The 22077-nt window shown below is 44.2% G+C and overlaps 1 protein-coding gene across 3 annotated transcripts in view; it reads right to left on the bottom strand.

Moving 5' to 3' along the window:
• The window catches only part of NFIC (nuclear factor I C), a 139964-nt gene extending 118094 nt beyond the window's left edge, over positions 1-21870 (bottom strand). Inside the window, exon 1 of one of the 3 annotated variants that reach the window (XM_069962558.1) lies at positions 21677-21870. In XM_069962558.1, coding sequence (XP_069818659.1) covers positions 21677-21679 — 3 coding nt within the window. In that variant the 5' untranslated portion in view covers positions 21680-21870. Of the gene's footprint in view, positions 1-17819; positions 18221-21676 lie in introns of those variants that run through there. The other 2 variants (XM_069962559.1, XM_069962557.1) reach the window with 2 other exon arrangements.
• Positions 21871-22077: the final 207 nt, after the last annotated feature.

The raw sequence follows: 22077 nt of genomic DNA, 5'->3' as shown, positions 1-22077 counted from the left end.
GGTTGGCTTTATACAATTGTTCTGCGTTAAAATACGCAATTGCGTATTTTTGAAGTGTGAAGCTACATGCGTTTTTCGCACAGGTTGTTAACAACTGATGCTTTGCTAACAACAAGCTTCACGCTTCAAAAATACGCAATTGCGTATTTTAATGCAGAACAATCGTATAAAGCCAACCTGCGTTTTGCCTGCTTATTTTTAAGACTGATTCACGCAGCAAATACGTCAAGTGGGTTTGTACCCTAATACACCTGTGCAAAGCTCAAACAGCAGTAAATGTTGAGGAGGGTGGAAAGGAAGGACAGAGAGGGTGTGCCAGCCTAATGCATATACAAATGTAAGCCCCGGCCGTTAGACACAGCGCTGCTGGATTAAATGTTATTTTTATGACAATAACTGCATCCGCTGCTGGACGGACCCCAGGACAGATCTTGGATTAAAAGCAGCTAACCGAAGGTACAAGTGGTTTGGGGGGGTCAGATTGTGGGTACAGAGTCGCTTTAAGGTCCCCCCTAATAATGACTTTGCTGGAACCGGCATCACTGCGGCAGCAGCGGTCTGTTGATGTAAGTAACTCAAATCAATGTACCTAGTGGTACATTCTCTGTAACCCTTTCAAAACCCAGTCCTAAATTACCTAAATAGCCGCGCCGATTTTAATTTTTGCATTTTCTTTTTTTCCTACTCACCTTCTAACAGCTATAGCACTGTTATTTTTCCTTCTACAGAGGCAAAGGGCTTGTTTTTTTTTCAGGAACAGGTGTACTTGGCCATTCAATCTACCACAAAATGTATGACAGAACCTCAAAAATATTGTTTATCAGGTGAAATTGGGAAAAAAATAAAATTTTGTTCATTTTTGGGGGTTCCCGTGTCTACGTAATTGCACTTTACAGAAAAACTGACATGATATCTTTATTCCATAGGTCAGTCCAAAAACAATGATATGCATGTTTATGTAGCTTTTTATTTTTATTTTTTTTACAGGGGTTAATGGGGCCAGGTACTGGCAGCAGAATGAAAATTCTGCTGCGGGTTTGTGACCCATTCAACTTCACACCAGGATCCGCAGCGGAATTGGCTGCAAACACGCAGCGCAGCTGGTATGTGTGAAGCTACCCTAAGGGTACAAACACACACACACACCGTATACGCAGCGTATTTACTGCTGTGATACGCAGCAAGTACGCAGCAGATGTGCAGCAGATACGCAGCAGATTAGATCTAAATAACTGAACACAGCATCAAATCTGCTGCAGATCTGCTGCATATATGGTGTGTGTGTTTATAGGCTAAGGGTACAAACACACACGGCATATACGCTGCGTATCTACTGCTGCGATATGCAGCAGATTAGATCTAAATAACTGAACACAGTATCAAATCTGCTGCGTATCTGCTATGTGTGTTTGTACCCTTAGGGTACAAACACACACACCGTATACGCAGCGTATTTTCTGCTGCGATGCACAGCAGATACGCAGCAGATTAGGTCTAAATAACTGAACACAGCATCAAATCTGCACCATCAAATCTGCTGCGTATACGGTGTGTGTGTTTGTACCCTAAAGGTGCCTTCACACATACCGTATCGCTGCGTATTTATCGCAGAAAACTCGCACGAAACTTGCATGAAACTCGCACAAAAGTAGCTGCGTTTTTTGTGGTGTTAAACTCTTCTGTGAAAAGCATGTAAAAATTGCACCAAACACGCATCAAAATCGCACCAAACACGCAGCGAGAATACACATACATTGACTTTATAGCAATCAGTATCACTGTGGGTTTATGTGCGAGAAACTCGCAACGATAAATACGCAGCGATACGGTACGTGTGAAGGCACCCTAAAGGGTGCGTTTACACCTACAGGATCCACAGCAGATCCGCAGCAGATTTAATGCTGTGTTCAGTTATTTAAATGAAATCCGCTGCGGATCCGCTAGGTGTGAACGTACCCTAAGGAGTTTTTTAACAGGCTCATTTGCTTTTGTTGTTTTGGGGTTGTGAGGGGTTGTAAAACACAATATAAGAATCTAATGAACTATTCCTAGATTGACATAAGTCAATCGATACTGATTTTGAGATGAAACAGAGACATTGCAATCTGATCTACAGTGTTGGCAGATGTCTAACATTTATTGTATGATGACACTGAAAGTAAACATGTTCACACGTTGTATGACATCGTCCGTTCTGTGACCCGGCCATGTCACGTAAGGGTCGGTGTCAGAAAAGATCATCCCGCCTGATACTTCTGTACCGGACGGATGATCTTTACTGACGCTGAATTCGGATGTGGGCCCATCTGTGCGTGCTCACATCCAAATTCCCAGCTGCTCACAGTGAAGCATGCGGCTGGAGCCGCACTCTCCATCCGCAAAGATAAGGACTTAGAAATTTCTTTGATTGAAAATCAGCTCTATTAATCTAAATCTTTTTTTTCAGTGGCATGCACCTATATTTCTATTAAGATGAGTAGGAGAGTTGCAGAAATGTATATGAAAAAAATGTGCTATGTGCCATAACAGCAGCTTATCGCCTCTCTACAGGATAGGTGAAAAGTGTCTAAATGATGACCGTCCAGTTGCTGGATTATGAGAATGTGGGTGTCATGGTCCTCTGTTTGAAAAGAGTGGCAATCATCTATGTGCACTGCTGCTCTATTCAATCTCTGTAGGACTGTGTGAAAGCTAGCAAAGTGTTGTACTTAGTCTTCAGCCATCCAAATAGTGACAGTGCTATATCAGACGCCCACTGAATTCAAAGAAGGGACCACAGGACCACCGTTCTCATAATGGGGTTCTCAGTGGTTGGACTGCCACTGGTCAGACATTAATCACCTATCCTGTAGAGAAGTAATAAGCTGTCTTTAACAATCAAACACCTAAGTTGTTTGCCTTTGGGCCACTCTTGTGGCATTTTCTAAAGGCCCTTTTATATGGGCTGGCCGGCGATCAGCCAACACACGAGAAAACAGTTGTTCATCGGCTAATTGCAGCTGCACATGGCCCTGTGTAAATTCCAGGCTCTCATTATTAGAAGCCTGTCGGCCTGTGTCCAAGGGCCCTAAGTAGGATCTGGTCATTGCTTCAGGGGACTACTGGGCTGTTATTTATGGGCATTGTGCGAGTTAAGGTGGTAGCTAGCTTGGCAAAATGAGAAATGCCAGCACAGATACATGAATGGTCAGAAGACAGGCAAACAGGTCAGAGTGGCAGCAAAGGTTCATGTTCAAGACAGGCCAAGGTCACACACAGGTGATACAGAGCAGTACAAAATAAGCCCAATAAAGCCTAATTAAAGTCATGATTAGCATCACTGCAGATACTCTATGACTTGTCTAATTTAGCAGCGTAAAACAGTGTCAGTTGTTTTGATTATTGGGGTTTCTGGATGAGCATCACTTTAAGGGTATAAACCCACACACCGTATATGCAGCGTATTTACTGCTGCGATACGCAGCAAACTCGCAGCAAAATCGCAGCAGATTAGATCTAAATAACTGAACACAGCATCAAATCTGTACCAACAAATCTGCTGCGTATTTGTTGCATATCTGCTGCATATACGGTGTGTGGGTTTATACCCTTAGGGTACAAATACACACGGCATATACGCTGCGTATTTACTGCTGCGATACGCAGCAGATTAGATCTAAATAACTGAACACAGCATCAAATCTGCTGCGTATCTGCTGTGTGTGTTTGTGCCCTAAGGGTACAAACACACACACCGTATACGCAGCAGATACGCAGCAGATTTGATGGTGCAGATTTGATGCTGTGTTCAGTTATTCAGATCTAATCTGCTGCGTATCTGCTGCGTATCGCAGCAGTAAATACGCTGCGTATACGGTGTGTGTGTTTGTACCCTAAGGGTACAAACACACACACCGTATACGCAGCAGATATGCAGCAGATTTGATGCTGTGTTCAGTTATTTAGATCTAATCTGCTGCGTATCGCAGCAGTAAATACGCAGCGTATATGCTGTGTGTGTTTGTACCCTTAGAGTACAAACACACACGGCATATACGCTGCGTATTTACTGCTGCGATACGCAGCAGATACGCAGCAGATTACATCTAAATAACTGAACACAGCATCAAATCTGCTGCGTATCTGCTGCGTATCTGCTGTGTGTTTGTACCCTAAGGGTAGCTTCACACGTACCGTTTTGCTGCGTATTTTTACATGCCCTAAGGGTAGCTTCACACGTACCGGATCCACAGCGGATTTTACGCTGCGAGTTTGCAGCGAGATCCGCTGCGGATCCTGGTAGTGTGAAGTGAATGGGTCACATACCGGCAGCGAAATTTTTATTCCACTGCACGTATGTGACCCGGCCCCTTTAACCCCCCGCAGCCCCCAGCATACATTACCTGCTTGGCGCTGCAGCTGTGTGTGAGGTTCCCCGCTCCCCTCGTTTCCCATCAGTCAATCAGTGCTGCCCCTGCACTGACTGGCTGATGGGCAGTGAGGCGAGCCGGGAGCGTCACACACAGCTGTGGCGCCGAACAGGTAATGTATGCTGCTAGCCGGGGGCTGCGGGGGGTTAAAGGGGCCGGGTCACATACTGGCAGCAGAATGAAAATTTTGCTGCTGGTATGTGACCCATTCACTTCAGGCTAGGTTCACACTGCGTTTTCAGCATCCGTTTAACGGATCTGTTTTTTTTAACGTCCAGAAAAATAGGGTCAGCAACGTTTTTTGGTCCGTTTTGGTCCGCCAAAAAAAACGGATCCGTTTTTTTTTATAATGGAAGTCAATGGAAAAACGGATGCACACAAATGAATCCGTTTTTTGCAATCCGTTTTTCATACGTTTTTTGCAAAAAACGGATGCGTTAAACGGATGCTGAAAACGCAGTGTGAACCTAGCCTTACACTACAAGGATCCGCAGCGGATGTTGCTGCAAACTCACAGTGTGAAATCTGCTGCGGATCCGGAACGTGTGAAGCTACCCTAACTTTATAGGTTTCTCCCAGTTCTAAGCTGCCGCTTTCTGCTGAAGAAACAAAAAACTGTGTGGGATCTGTGTGGGGCATTATTTGCTACTTTGAAGCTTCTTTGTAAGGGTGCCATTACACACAGGTATTTTGTGGTGTTTTGTTTGCCCCAAAAAAGGTATTACTTTTTTTATGCGGTTGCATTTTTTCCCGGCATTTTTTCTAGCCTGTTTTACTTTGTGTGAATGATCTATTTTGTGGTTTAGGCGTTTTTGTGTGCTGAACTTTTTCTTTGTCTGTCATCAGCTGCTGGACCACAAAAGGTGACAAAAACGCAAAAAAAAACACAGAAACGCCATACACAAAGCACTGGCGTTTTTGAGATAACCAGAACAATCTCATTGAAGTCTATAGGAGAATAAACGCCACAGTTTGCCAAAAAAACACCACACATGCTGCGTTTTGGAAAAACTGCCACAAAGCCTCAAAGACGCCAGAAAGGAGAAAAAATGCCACCCCAAAAAAACGCCATTTGTGCAAGGCAAATTATAAACTTAAAAATCATCTGGCCATTTGCAAAAAAACAAAACAAAAAAAAACGCCATGGCAGTGTGAAGGCAGCCCAATGCTGGGAGGGTTAATCTGAAGTCAAGTTGCTGATGATCTCAGTCATTATCCCTCCAGCATTACAATTTGTTCCAAAGTTACAGATAGGGACTTATTTATATCAGCCATCTCAAAAGGGGGGGGGGCGGCGACAGAGAGAAAAGCTCACACACAGTTTTTTGTATCCTCATTAAAAAAGCAGCAGCCTAGAACTGGGAGAAACTTATAAAGTTAAAGTGACACTCACCCAGGAACCCCAATAATCAAAACAGCTGACACTGTTTTACAGTGCTCACATAAAGAATACAAGTAAGGAATGAATTGTTAGTTTCACCATGGGCAGCAACATGTCAAAAGTTATGTTTGAGTGGAATACCCCTTAAAGTGACACTGTCACCCCCAATAATCATTTTTCAATCTTTACAGGTGTGTGTAACCCGCCTATATCTCTCTGCATACCTGTAACTATTTTTCAGTTTCATGAGGTGGCTTTCCCTGAAAGCGTAATTTGGCCGGGTATCTTCTAGCGCCACTGGGCGGGGCTTGGTCCCTGAAGCGCCACATAGCCCCGCCCATTACAGCGCCGTTGACCCCGCCCCCTTGGGCTCTGTGTTTGAGGCCTCCCTGACGTGCGCGTCCACATCTCCCGCCGTCTTCCGCGTGCGGGATTGTCATGTGGCGCGCAGGCCGCACCGTCCCTTGTTGCGTGGGACTCTCCGGATGCCTCGCTGCGGCTGTGAAACCCTCCTCACAGCCAGCAGCGAGGCGCAGACATAGAGCGCAGGCGCACCGCGGCGTCCGCCGCGCACTGCGCATGCGCCGAAAAGGACCGCCGCAGTGCGCCTGCGCTCTATGTCTGCGCCTCGCTGCTGGCTGTGAGGAGGGTTTCACAGCCGCAGCGAGGCATCCGGAGAGTCCCACGCAACAAGGGACGGTGCGGCCTGCGCGCCACATGACAATCCCGCACGCGGAAGACGGCGGGAGATGTGGACGCGCACGTCAGGGAGGCCTCAAACACAGAGCCCAAGGGGACGGGGTCAACGGCGCTGTAATGGGCGGGGCTATGTGGCGCTTCAGGGACCAAGCCCCGCCCAGTGGCGCTAGAAGATACCCGGCCAAATTACGCTTTCAGGGAAAGCCACCTCATGAAACTGAAAAATAGTTACAGGTATGCAGAGAGATATAGGCGGGTTACACACACCTGTAAAGATTGAAAAATGATTATTGGGGGTGACAGTGTCACTTTAAGGACAGAGACAATTTTCATTTTTTTCCTCCTCACCTTCTAAGAGCCATAGCGCTTTGATTTTATCACCCACAGGGCTAACTGGGGAGTAATTATATGTGCCACAGTCTCTAGCTTTTATTATTATTTCTTTTTATAATTTTTTGCTTATAAATAATGGAAAAAAACTTTTTTCCTCTGTTTGTTTTTATGTACCCTAAAAAAATGATCTGTTTTGATCCGTCTTTCTTAATAATAGAAGTCAATGGGAAAATGGATCCAAACGGCTGCACACAAATGCATCTGCTTTTTCCATTAAATGAAACTGTTAAAGCGACTCTGTACCCACAATCTGTCCCCCCCCAAACCACTTGTATCTTCAGATAGCTGCTTTTAATCCAAGATCTGTCCTGGGGTCCGTTCGGCAGGTGGTGCAGTTATTGTTTTAAAAACTACTTTTAATCCTGCAGCGCTGTGTCTAACGGCCGGGGCTTACATTGTATATGCATTAGGTTGGCACAACCTCTCTGTCCTTCCTCCCCACCCTCCTCATGATTAGGAATGCTCCAGGCAGATTGCCTCCTATTCCCCACCTGTGTGCATAATGAACATGGGCTGGATCGTTGTGCAAAGCTCAAACAGCAGTTAATGTTCCTGGATCATTCCTAATGATGAGGAGGGTGGGGAAGAAGGACGGAGAGGTTGTGGCAGCCTAATGCATATACAAATGTAATGCTAAGTTTACACGAGGCGGTTATTGGCCCAATCGTACGATTAACGATGTCGGAGTAGCGTTTTTTTTTTTTTTATAACGATCAGCCTTTAGACGGTTTAATATATTGTACGGAAAAATCGTTTTGCGATCGCGCACCCGCAGCCCGCCCCCCCACTCATCCGCAGCCCGGCCCCATGCTCATCCGCAGCCCGGCCCCACGGTCAACCGCAGCCCCCTGCGCCGCCCCGATCGCCACCCCCGCCGCCCCAATCGCCACCCCCGCCGCTCTGATCGCCACCCCGCCGCCGCTCCGATCGCCACCCCGCCGTCGCCGCTCCGATCGCCACCCCCCTGCAAGGCAGCACTGATCGGCTGAAGAGGGGAATTTCAAACAGCTCCTCTTCAGCCAATCAGTGCTGCCGTGCATTGATTGGCTGAAGAGGAGAGCCGGGAATTTCAAACGGCTCCTCTTCAGCCAATCAGTGCTGAAGAGGAGCACTGATTGGCTGAAGAGGAGCCGTTTGAAATTCCCGGCTCCCCTCTTCAGCCAATCAATGCACTGAAGAGGGGAGTCGGGGATTTCGAAGACCTGCTATGCGGAGCAGGTAATGTATGCTCGTGGCCGGGGTGGCGGGGGCGATCGGAGCGGTGGCGGCGGCAGAGGGGCAATAAGAGCAGCGGGGGGGGGGGGCGGGCGATCAGAGCGGCAGGGGTGGCGATCAAGCCGGCACAGGGGGCTGCGGATGAGCGGGGGGCCTGGCTGCGAGCGAACGGGGGGGGTGCGGCCGACCAGACTATCGCGCGACAACTGTTTACACGGAACGATCAGCGAATTTTTTGCGAACGACGATTTAACAACATGTTAAAAGATCAAAATAAACGATTTATCGATCTTTCGCCGCGTTTACACGTACGATTATCGTTCAAATTCAATCGTTATCGCGAAAATTTGCCCTATAATCGTTCTGTGTAAATGTAGCATAAGCCCCAGCCGTTAGACACATCACTGCCAGATTAAGGGTACAAACACACACACTGTATACGCAGCGTATTTACTGCTGCGATACGCAGCAGATACGCAGCAGATTACATCTAACTGAACACAGCATCAAATCTGCACCACCAAATCTGCTGCGTATCTGCTGCGTATATGGTGTGTGTGTTTGAAACCTTGAGGGTACAAACACACACACCGTATATGCAGCAGATACGCAGCAAATACGCAGCAGATACGCAGCAGATTTGATGAAGACTTGATGCTGTTTTCAGTTATTTAGATCTAATCTGCTGCGTATCTGCTGCGTATTTGTTGCGTATTTGCTGCGTATCGCAGCAGTAAATACGCTGCGTATATGGTGTGTGTGTTTATACCCTAAGGGTGCGTTCACACCTACAGGATCTGCAGCTGATTTTCTGCTGCAGATTTCAGTTAAATAACTGAACACAGCATCAAATCTGCTGCAGATCTGCTGCAGATCCTGTAGGTGTGAACGCACCTTACGGGTACAAACACACATGGCATAAACGCTGCGTATTTACTGCTGCGATACGCAGCAGATTACATCTAAATAACTGAACACAGTATCAAATCTGCTGCGTATCTGCTGCATATTTGCTGTGTGTGTTTGTACCCTTATTAACCCCTTCACGTCAGCCATCTGTATATATACGTTCCTATTGCACATGCCCCGTGCAGTAGGAATGTACATATACGTTCCTGACTGACAGGGGCTTTGTGATGAGAACGGGATCGCTGCAGGGACAGCGATCCCGCTCTCATCTGTGTATAGCACCGGAGATAATGAGGATCAGCTGCGATCCCGCAGCTGACCCCCCATTAACCCCTTAGTGACCGCCGAAACGGCGGTCACTAATGGGCCGGTGCCGCCGCTGTATTTCATCTCCCCCCACCGTGAATCCCCACGGTGGGGGGAGATGAAATAAGTAAAAATCAGACCCCAGATCAGCCCCCTAGTGCCCCAGTCACTAACCCCCCCCCTCCCGCGGCGGCCATCGGATCCAAGATGGCCGCCGCGATCACTGTGAACAGACTAATGTCTGTTCACAGTGATCAAAAAAGAAAAATGAATGAAAGCCCCATGCTCTCCGCCACCGGAGGTAGCGGAGAGCATGGGGCAGTCATCGGGACCCCCCCTGTGGGGTCCCGGTACAAGCGATCAGCGGTATATACTACCTGCACTTTTTATCCCCTGTCACCATGAATGATTGGTGACAGGGGATAAGAAGTGATGTCCCCCCACCCCCCAAGTCGCCCCCCACCCCCCCTGTCACCCCCGTCCCCGAGTCACCCTCCCTTCCCCATATACTCACCGGATCCACGGAGCTCCTTCCTCCTCGACGTCCTGGCTGGTTATGAAGTGCGCATGCGCTCCACAACCAGCCAAGCTCTGAAAATTTAAAGTGACAGAGACCAATTTGGTCTCTGTCACTGAACTATGATTACTGTGATAGAAAATATCACAGTAATCATAGTAATACAGTGAAAATGAATGTATAAAGTACAAAAAGTGACAAACATACAAAAAAATAAAACACACACTTTTTATTATAGTAATAATTACAGTTTACTCCCAAATTACCCCTAACCCCCCCAGATTACCCGTAACCACCGCACGTTGCCCGTAACCACCCCAGGTTGTCCGTAATCACGTCAGATTGCACGTAACCCCCCAGATTACCCGTAACCACCGCACGTTGCCCGTAACCACCGCACGTTGCCCGTAACCACCGCACGTTGCCCGTAACCACCGCACGTTGCCAGTGACCCCCTCCAGATTGTCCGTAATCACCCCAGATTGCCTGTAACCACCCCAAATTACATGTAACCACCCCAGATTAGCTATAAGCACTTCACTCTATCCGTAACAATTCTAGATTTTCTGTAACCCCTCCAGGTTGCCCCTAACCACCGCAGGTTGGGCATAACCACCGCAGGTTGGGCATAACCACCCCAGATTGCCCATAATCATGCCAGATTACATGTAACCCCCCAGATTGCACGCAATCACCGCAGGTTGCCTCTGACCACCGCACCTTGCCTCTGACCACCGCACCTTGCCTCTGACCACCGCACGTCGCCTCTGACCACCGTACGTCGCCTCTGACCACCGCACGTCGCTTCTGACCACCGCACGTCGCCTCTGACCACCGCACGTCGCCTCTGACCACCGCACGTCGCCTATGACCACCGCACGTCGCCTATGACCACCGCACCTTGCCTCTGACCACCGCTCGTCGCCTATGACCACCGCACATCGCCTATGACCACCGCACCTTGCATCTGACCACCGCACCTTGCCTCTGAACACTGCACCTTGCCTCTAACCACCCCAAATTGCCAGTGACCCCCTCCAGATTGCCCGTAACCACGCCAGATTACAGGTACCCACCTCAGATTACCTATTAGCACTTCAGTTTATCCGTAACCACAGCAGGTTGCCTGTAACCACCCCAGATTGTCCGCAACCACCCCAGATTGTCCGTAACCACAGCAGGTTGCCTGTAACCATACCAGATTGTCTGTAACCACAGCAGGTTGTCCGTATTCACCCCACGTTGCCCATAACCACCCCAGGTTGCCTCTAACCAACCCAGGTTGCCTCTAACCACCCCAGGTTGCCTCTAACCACCCCAGATTACCCGTAACCACCCCAGACTGCCCGTAACCACAGCAGGTTGCCTGTGACCACCCCATGTTGACCATATCCACCCCAGACTGCCCGTAACCACCCCAGACTGCCCGTAACCACCCCAGACTGCCCGTAACCACCCCAGACTGCCCGAAACCACCTCTAGATTACCCGGAACCACCCCAGATTACCCGTAACCACCCCACATTACCTGTAATCTAATTTTTTTTATTGTATTTTAGTAACTGCGCTATTCTAATAACTGTTACTAGCTGCGGTTTTGCTCCAGCAAATTGGCGCTCCTTCCCTTCTGAGCCCTGCTGTGTGCCCATACAGTGGTTTATGCCCACATATGGGGTACCGTTGTACTCAGGAGAACCTGCGTTACAGATTTTGGGGTACATTTTTTCTCCTGTTCCTTGTGAAATTTAGAAATTTCAAACTAAACCAACATATTATTGGAAAAATTCAAGTTTTTCATTTTTACTGGCCAATTTTGAATACTTTCCTCTAATACCTGTGGGGCCAAAATGCTCATCCTACCCCAATATGAATTCTTTGAGGGGTGTACTTTCCGAAATGGGGTGACTTTTGGGGGGATTCTATTCTGTAGACACTACAGGGGCGCTGCAAATGCACCTGGTGCTCAGAAATTTCTTCAGAAAAATCTGCAGAGAAAATGCTAATTGGTGCTCCTTCCCTTCTGAGCCCGGCTGTGTGCCCATACAGTGGTTTATGCCCACATATGGGGTACCGTTCTACTCAGGAGACCCTGCGTTACAGATTTTGGGGTGAATTTTCTCTCCTGTTCCTCGTGAAATTGAGAAATTTCCAACTAAAGGAACATATTATTGGAAAAATTCGAGTTTTTCATTTTTACTGTCTACTTTTGAATACTTTCCTCTAATACCTGTGGGGTCAAAATGCTCACCACACACCAAGATGAATTCTTTGAGGGGTGCACTTTCCAAAATGGGGTGACTTATGGCGAGATTTTACTCCGCTGGCACTACAGGGGCACTGCAAACCCACCTGGCGCTCAGAAACTTCTTCAGCAAAATCTGCATTGAAAAAGCTAATTGGCGCTCCTTCCCTTCTGAGCCCTGATGTGTGCCCATACAGTGGTTTATACCGACATATGAGGTACCTTTTTACTCAGGAGAAACTGCGTTACAAATTTTGGGGTACTTTTTTTCTTTTGTTCCTCGTGAAATTGAGAAATTTCGAACTAAACGAACATATTATTGGGAAAAATTTGAGTTTTTCATTTTTACTGTCTAATTTTGAATACTTTCCTCTAACACCTGTGGGGTCAAATTGCTCATCCTACCCCAAGATAAATTCTTTGAGGGGTGTACTTTCCAAAATGGGGTGACTTATGGGGTTTTTTCTCTCTGCTGACACTACAGGGCACTGCAAATGCACCTGGCGCTCGGAAACTTCTTCAGCAAAATCTGCAATGGAAAAGCTAATTGGCGCTCCTTCCCTTCTGAGCCCCGCTGTGTGCCCATGCAGTGGTTTACGCCCACATATGGGGTACCGTAGTACTCAAGAGAACATGTGTTACAAATTTTGGGGTGCTTTTTCTCTCATGTTCCTTTTGAAAATGAGAAACTTTAATCTAAATGTATATATTATTGGAAAATTTTAATTTTTCATTTTTTTACAGCCTAATGGTGAATACTTTCCTCCAGCCCCTGTAGGGTTAAAATGCTCATTATACCCCTAGATTAATTCTTTAAGGTGTCTAGTTTCCAAAATGGGGTCACTTATGGGGGTTTCCAGTATACAAACCTCCTAAATCAACTTAAAATAAGAACTGGTCCCTAAAAAAATCAGTTTTGGAAACTTTCACGAAAATGTGGTAATTTGCTGATACATTTCTAACCCCCGTAACACCCTAAAAAAGTAAAATATGTTTATGAAATGAAGCCAGAATAAAGAGGACATATCGGTAATGTGACTTAGTAACTAATTTATGTAATACAACTTTCTTTTTTTAGAAGCAGAGAATTTCAAGGTTCATAAAATGCTAATTTTTTCAATTTTTCATGATATTTTGATGTTTTTTCACAAAAAACACACAAAGTAGTGACCAAATTTTGCCACTAATATAAAGTGCCATATGTGACGAAAAAACAATCTCAGAATCGCTAGCATACGTTAAAGCATCACTGAGCTATAAGCGCATAAAGTGAGACAGGTCAGATTTTGAAAAATGAGCCTGGTCTTTTAGGTGCAAATAGGCTCGGTCTTGAAGGGGTTAAAGTTGTTTTTAGGACAATAACTGCATCCCCTGCCGAACGGACCCCAGGACAGATCTTGGATTAAAAGCAGCTATCCGAAGGTACAAGTGGTTTGGGGGGGGTCAGATTGTGGGTACAGAGGCGCTTTAAATGGACAGCAAAAATTCTATGTGAACCCAGGCTAAGCCACAGACTTCCATGGCATGTTTATATACATTATTTGGGGCCTGCATTATAAATAAAAAGGCAGTTTTGTTCATCTTATAATGTATTGTTGGCAAGTCTTAATATAGTGTATTCACTTTTACTGCAGAGATGAAACTGCAGAAAATCTTAAGGAAATTAGGAGCCATGCATCTTACAAAAGGAACATATGAAGCATATACTACTACATATTCCTTGATAAACAATACAGAAACACTACATATCCTTCAATCTCATACTTGACAGAAAACAAAGAACAGAGCTCTCAGTTATAAAGGGTGCTGTTGGCTGATGAATGGTTAACTTCACAAAGCAAATGCAAGAAATACAAGGGGGGGGGGGGGCGCGGAATCTTACTTCCGGAGTAAGAACAGGTGGAGCTCGAGAGGGGTGTTTGTGCTAAGAGAACAGAAAGTAAGGTTATACGAGGACACAGATTCTGTGTGTGCATTTAGGAATATATATAGATAGTGGAAGCGTGTTAACACACACAATTCACATACATAAAGTAGAAGAGAAATGCTTAGCACTGCATTATCCAGTTTACAACATTATGTATCACTATACTATTAAGCATTTAATTTTGTTATAGCCGTGAAAGAAGACCAGCGCGACACACAAGCTCATGCACAGCTTCATGGCTATATTCCCACAATGTCATTTTTGGCTGTTTGAGGCCAAATAACGTCTGTTATTTCATAATGACAGAAGTTATTGTACAAAATGATGTCATTATTATGAAATAACGGCAAAAAAACACTGTTAGAACACAACTAGTTAGTGAATTGTGTGCGTCACACATGACTTTGTTACCATAGACCTCAATGTAAGTAACATGCAACTGCAGCACAAGTAAGTCCTGCTTTCTCACAATGGCAAGTGCTAAGTCTATGATCAGCTAAAATGGCCTAGCTCAAACTGTGAAAAATGAGCCACAGACCATTATCAACTCTCCAACAACATTTACAAGCAGCATTACAATATCTGCCAGATATTGAGGTTGCGCTCACACATGCAGGATCTGCAGCAGATTTGATGGCGCAGATTTGAATCTGCAGCAGATTTGATGGCCTAGAGTTACTTTGCATTGATTCTGCAACTTCAAATCCGCGCCATCAAATCTGCTGCAGATCCTGTACGTGTGAACACACCCATAGGGTACAAACACACACACCGTATACGCAGCGTATTTACTGCTGCGATACGCAGCAAATACGCAGCAGATACGCAGCAGATTAGATCTAAATAACTGAACACAGCATCAAATCTGAACCATCAAATCTGCTGCGTATCTGCTGCGTATACGCTGTGTGTGTTTGCACCCTAAGGGTATAAACACACACACCGTATACGCAGCGTATTTACTGCTGCGATACGCAGCAAATACGCAACAAATACGCATCAGATTAGATCTAAATAACTGAACACAGCATCAAATCTGCTGCGTATACGGTATGTGTGTTTGTACTCTATGGGGACAAACACACACCGTATACGCAGCAGATACGCAGAAGATTTGATGGTGCAGATTTGATGCTGTGTTCAGTTATTTAGATCCAATCTGCTGCCTAATCTGCTGCATATCGCAGCAGTAAATACGCTGCGTATAGGGTGTGTGGGTTTGTACCGGTTGAATCAACACACCAAAGGATACATTTCTTTTGCTCCAATTAGCAATGGCAGAATGCTTTACACAACTCTAGCTGGCTTCTGGTAAAGGCTTTTAGTCTGAAATCCCATACATTAAAGGGGTATTTCAGAAAATGGTTTTATTCCAAATCAGTCAAAAAGTTATATAGATGTGTAACGCTATTTAAAAATCTCCAGTATTTCAGTACTTATCAGCTGTTGTATGACCTGCAGGAAGTGGTGTTTTCTTTTCAGTCTGACAGTGTTCTCTGCTACCACCTCTGTCTGTGACTGTAAATGTCCAAAGCAGAAGCAAAAGCAAATTCCCAGTAGAAAAACAGTTCCTGTCACTGACAGAGGAGGCAGCAAAAAACACTGTGTCAGACTAGAAAGTACACCACTTCCTGCAGGACATAAATATGTTGGAGTGCCTTGGAAGGCCTTTCTCTCGGTGACATACTGAAGATACATAGCTCTGAATCCCACCCAGAGGGGCATGATTACAGCACTGACACGCCCAAGGGACCATAACTACTTGACAAAAGAAAAATGCCCAGATGACTAGTTGGCCCTCATTAAAGGGGTAGTGCGGCACTAAATAACACACATTACAAAGTGTGTTGGGTGATGTATCAGCACGTTTCCTTAGCATTATAGGCATTTTTTAAGTGATTGGTTCCCGTTAACAAAAGCAAATATTTTATTTATTCGAACATATAGCTTAATGCCAAATACACAGCAATGTATACACAATACAAAACAATTCTACAATCAAAAAGCTAATATCAGCTAAAAATAACATTGCAGCATTGACTAAATGTTATTTCACATTTACACCAAAAATATGGAGTAGAATAGCCTAATCTTTGATACCAGTAGGTGCCAATTAATGGCTATGTTCACACATAATATTTCCTTCAGTTTTTTTTCAAAACCAGGAGTGGACTGAAAACACAAACTGTGCAAATCTTCCCATTATAATTTTGTCCTGTCAGTTTCACTCCTAATTTTGGTTGAAAAAAGACTGACAGAATTACTATGTGTGAACGTAGCCAATCACTGCAAAACTGATTCTTAGTGCTATACGATCCTACATTATGTAAATAAGTGTGGTATATCTGTTCTGCACATGGTAACGCAATGCTACTCTATGGTTCATCCATTCACACAGAACTTACAAGTTGCACTTTGTCACGCTAATGTTTCTTTGTATCACTACGTTTCTTTGAATACAGCTATTTCTCTATATTTAGCATATGTTCTCTAATATTATTTATTATTTAAGTAGATAGTTTGCACTTAACATCACTTTACCTTCAGTATAAAATGCTGACCAGTCTACAACACATTGTTTTATAAACCACATAGTAGACACTTCTATAGTTGTGTATGTTAATAAAAAAAATTGCAGTTAATGCCAGGCTATACATGTATTAGAGCACATACTGACACACACCTACATAAACTGAGACATGCCTATATGGATGCAAACAGAAAAAGGTTGCAATATGAATTGCAGGTGCACCAAAATACAATGAAAAGTGGGAATAATTGGCCTTTGCTGCTGCTCATTGGGAGTGCTGTCATACCAGGCCAAGGTCACTTCACGCACCAGGCCCTTTCCACCCTCCAGTCCATTAACCCCAGGGCTGCCATTTGAGTGAGCAATAAGATACACAGCAAACCAGACCTAGTTTTGGTTTTGTAGAAGTTACCGAACTTCAAAACATTTGAACTGGAAAACACCCACAATTACTCAGCACCCCAGGGAATAACGGCACTAATTCTATATTGTAAATGTGATATAACATGAACAAAAAGCCTTCAATTAGCTGTATAGCCTAGAAGAAAGACATAGAAAACAAATCGTGAACTTAACCAAACCTTCCAGACCACCCTTTGAAAATAAGCAGAGATGCTGGCACATGTCTCGAATCACACACGTAACACAAAAATATATATCTTAATGCATATGTGTATATCTAGATCTATCTATCTATCTATCTATCTATCTATCTATCTATCTATCTATCTATCTATATATATACACACATACAGATATAAAATTATATATCTATATATAAAATAAAAATACACGTCTCAGAAAAGAGCGGGCGAGAGGGTGTGGGGCGAGGGGCGGACCAGACATGTGACTAGCTTTTTTTTTTAATCAGCAAAAAACGGCCTGCAACACATTCCTGAGAAAGAAAAAGTTCTTAAAAACATACACCCAAAACTTTATCTGAATTGATATTTTCTATATTTAAAAACAACTATATGTAGAAATGTGACCTCTTCGAGGACATAAACACTTCCCTTTGAAGTTTCTGGCTTGTTCATTTTTTTATATTCAGGAAACCTCAAAGTCACAACTACCATCATCCTAACACACAGGCATGGAGGCTATCATTTTCTGTGCTGTTTCATCTGGATGCAAACATTTACAATCTCCACTGCCATGCAATAAACATGTTATAAAGATGCAAACGTAGCTGCGTATGACAAGGCTCTAGAATGCAGTGGGAAGTGGCATGTAGGGTGGGAGAAGAGTAATTCAAGCTGCAAAACAGAATAACTAGATAGAAGTCACTTTACCTGTGTCAGGCATAAAGGTGATGCATACATGACTGTATAGGGTATCCTCTTATACTCCACTGTTACATACACAAAGTTACTGAGTCACAGGCAGCAGCTGTCCGCTCGCTTTTGCTTCTGCAATCCCACATCCAACTTTCTGTATCCCCCCCAAAAATAAAAATATTCCTGCAAAATACACATTAAAAAAGAAAAGCAATAAAGCTTCCTTTGGAAATTCCAGATTTGGATAGTGGCAGGGGGTTTTGCTTTAAAAATCCTGGGACCCTCCTTTCGCACACTACCCAATTTAGGCTTCCTCACATAGAGGTAGAAGGCAACTTTGTGAATTGTGTTCCATTAGGAAAATGAGCAGAGGAACGGTAGAATAAAAAAGACAGAAAAGAGAAAGAGAGAGAGGGAAGGAGGGGGGAGGAGGAGAGGAATGGGTGACGTCCTACATCAGGCCCATCCTACACTACTTAAAAAAAAAACCTGATATAAAATGACATCCCTTTAAAGATGTAGTATCCGTACACAAAGAATGAGGACACAGATGGGTGAAAGACCGTGCAGCTCCCTGTGCACTTCAGCACCTTATTATTCTAGCACCTGACTGGTTAACCAATGATGTATGACTGAAAGTGCTACAGCCACCAAAGAGAGATTGGTGAGATGTTACCACTTAGTTATAGAATGATCTTTGAGGATTGTGTTTTTCTTGGACTGCAGTATTGAAAGGGTTACTTGGGAAACTCTTCTAGCTCTAGATAGCTGGCTGCAGTGTATGGTGTTCTGTGTAGACGTATGGATTACAGAAATCACAGAAATCACCATGCTGCTATGGCATTCAGTAGTTACTATGCTTTTACACTTGCTGTATAAAAGGCGATTTGGGCTATTTTTTACTCAAATGCTGTATTGCTGTCTCTTTACCACTATAAATAAAGCTTTCTCAAAGTCATTCTTCAACTTAGTAAGACTTTGCTGGGTTTAGGCTCTCTGTACCTTTGTTTTATATGGTATTTTTCTGGTAAATAAAGCAACAAAAAAAAGTGAGCTGTGATATTCTGTAGCATATGTTCATACCATAGTAAGCTAAATATTTGCATATAACTCTATAGAAGACACTGCCCAGAGGTGATCTTAACACATTGTACTGGACAAGTAAGACATATTACCTTTGGGTCTGTGCTAAAAGACGTCCACCTTGCCAGCCAGATGTTCACTCTATGTCACTCGTCTTATAGTATAGGATTTTATACAATATAGGATTATTCCTATTTTATAGTACAGGGTTCTATAGAAAACATACGTCTGTCTCAGTATATTATATATAGTACGCACTTCTGTCTCAGCATAGTTTTATATATAGGGTGCAGTTCTGTCTCATAGTATAGGATTACATATAGGATGTTTTTATGTCTCATAAATATATCTCATGGTATAGGATTATATATAGGGTGTACAAATGTCTCAGTATAGGATTATATATAGGGTGTTCAACTGTCTCAGTATAGGATTATATATAGGGTGTTCAACTGTCTCATAGTATAGGATTGTATATAGGATGTTCTTGTGTCTCATAAATATATCTCATGGTATAGGATTACATATAGGGTGTACAAATGTCTCATAGTATAGGATTATATATAGGGTGTTCAGCACAGTGGCTCAGTGGTTAGCACTGTAGCCTGGCAGCGCTGAAGTCCTGAGTTCAAATCACACCAAGGGCAACATCTGCAAAGAGTTTGTATGTTCTCTCTGTCTTTGCTCGGGTTTTCTCCCACATATATATACTTTAGTCTCATGGTATAGGATGTTCTTATGTCTTGTGGCAATTGATTATATATATAAGATATACTTCTGTCTCATATTATCGGATATATATATAAAAATTTATTTCATATTATAGGATTATATACAAGATGTGTCTTATGGTATAGGATTATCTATAGGATATGTCTCATAGTGATTATATGTATAGGGTGCACTTCTGTCTCATGGTATAGGATTATCTTTAGGATGTGTCTCATGGTATAGGATTATATATAGGGTGTACTTCTGTCTCATGGTATAGGATTATATATATAAGATATACTTCTGTCTCATGGTATAGGAATGATATATAGGATGTACTTCTGTCTCATGGTATAGGATTATATATAGGGTGTACTTCTATCTCATGGTATAGTATTATATATATAGAGTGTACTTCTGTCTCATGGTATAGGATTATATATAGGATGTAATTCTGTCTCATAGTATAGGATTATATATATAAGATATACTTCTGTCTCATGGTATAGGATTATATATATAGAGTGTACTTCTGTCTCATGGTATAGGATTATATATAGGATGTACTTCTGTCTCATGGTATAGGATTATATATAGGATGTACTTCTGTCTCATGGTATAGGATTATATATAGGGTGTACTTCTGTCTCATGGTATAGGATTATATATATATAAAATATACTTGTCTTATGGTATAGGATTATAAATAGGGTGTTCTTCTGTCTCATGGTATAGGATTATATATAGGGTGTACTTCTGTCTCATGGTATAGGATTATATATATATATAAGATATACTTCTGTCTCATGGTATAGGATTATATATAGGGTTTACTTCTGTCTCATGGTATAGGATTATATATAGGATGCACTTGTCTCATGGTATAGGATTATATATATAAGATATACTTCTGTCTCATGGTATAGGATTATATATAGAGAGTGTACTTCTGTCTCATGGTATAGGATTATATATAGGGTGTACTTCTGTCTCATGGTATAGGATTATATATAGGGTGTATCTCATGGTATAGGATTATATATAGGATGTACTTGTTTTATGGTATAGGATTATATATTGGGTGTATCTCATGGTTTGGGTTTATATATAGGATGTACTTCTGTTTTATGGTATAGGATTATATATTGGGTGTATGTCATGGTATAGGATTCTATATAGGGTGTATCTCATGGTATAGGATTATATATAGGGTGTATCTCATGGTATAGGATTATATATAGGGTGTATCTCATGGTATAGGATTATATATTGGGTGTATCTGATGGTATAGGATTATATATAGGGTGTATCTCATGGTATAGGATTCTATATAGGGTGTATCTCATGGTATAGGATTCTATATAGGATGTACTTCATGTCTCATGCGTTCTGTGTGTATTGCTCCGGTTAGAAGTGTCCCGTTACCGTAGGAGGCCATTGCCAGACAACCTAGTAGTACACAGCCGTACAGAAAGTTCTCGGCCGCCCATGGCACCAGCTGGTGATGCTAGCGCTGAGCGACCTCCATCGGGCACTGCAGCAGGAGGCAATGCGGGCACCAGCTCCGCCGGGCTGCCCCTCCTGTACCCATTTGCTGCCCTACAAACATGGGGAGGGACGCGCCATATAGTGCGCCTCCTATCTCCACATCATGGCTGGTGTCCCGGGATGGAGCTGGCGGGCCGGGCACTGCCCCTTTAATACGGCTCTGGCCGGGACACCTGTCTAGAGAGGAGAAGCTCTCCCCGGCTTCACTTCCAAGTTGATCCCGATGTTTGCGCCGGGTCCTCCCCTTCCTACGCGGCCATTTTTAACCAGCTCCAGCCTCTAGTCTGTTACAGCAGAATCTCCCCACCCCCTTGTCCTAAATTCCCCTCCTCCGGTGTAAAGCAGACCTAGAAAGGGGAAGGGATGGGGTGTGGGTGCCCCCCAGTAATGCTGCAAGGACAGCAATGCCTCTGCCAGCCTATGGTGCCCTAAAGTATGTGCCCACCAAGAAGCCCGCTAGCCGGGCACTCTGTGCTTTCTCCAGTGGATGCCCAGCACCCCACCCTCGGTGCGCTGGCACTGTCACCTACCATGATCCAGTCCCCTCACTCGCTGTGCCCGCTACAATTAGGCATTCACAATTAGGCTGACGGTGCCAGGGGCTCTTCCCGGATCCATGCTCGTCGGGTACACGAGATGGCAGGCGATGAGATGCCCATCGGGGTCCCTTTGTGTCCTGTCTCAGTGGCCACTGCGGGTCCCGGTGCCCCCGTCTCCTGTAAGTGGTGCTGTGAATGAAATGCTGAGTAACATAGTGTGAGCTCCTGTACTGCCCTCCCCGCCGCTCCAGCTGGGGAATTACTGGGCCGGAGGGAGGGGAGAGGGAGTTGGGGATAAAGGAGCACCCTAAAATAACGCAGCACTGTGAACGGAGCCTACTCAGAATGCCATCTCCTTTTCCAGGGGACGTCCCCCCGCTTCCTCAGTGCCC

This window comes from Dendropsophus ebraccatus, chromosome 3 (assembly GCF_027789765.1).
Source record: "Dendropsophus ebraccatus isolate aDenEbr1 chromosome 3, aDenEbr1.pat, whole genome shotgun sequence".
In the NCBI taxonomy this organism is placed as follows: Eukaryota; Metazoa; Chordata; class Amphibia; order Anura; family Hylidae; genus Dendropsophus; species Dendropsophus ebraccatus.
The sequence above is the reverse complement of the archived record's forward strand: the minus strand, read 5'-3'. Positions and strand labels throughout refer to the sequence as shown.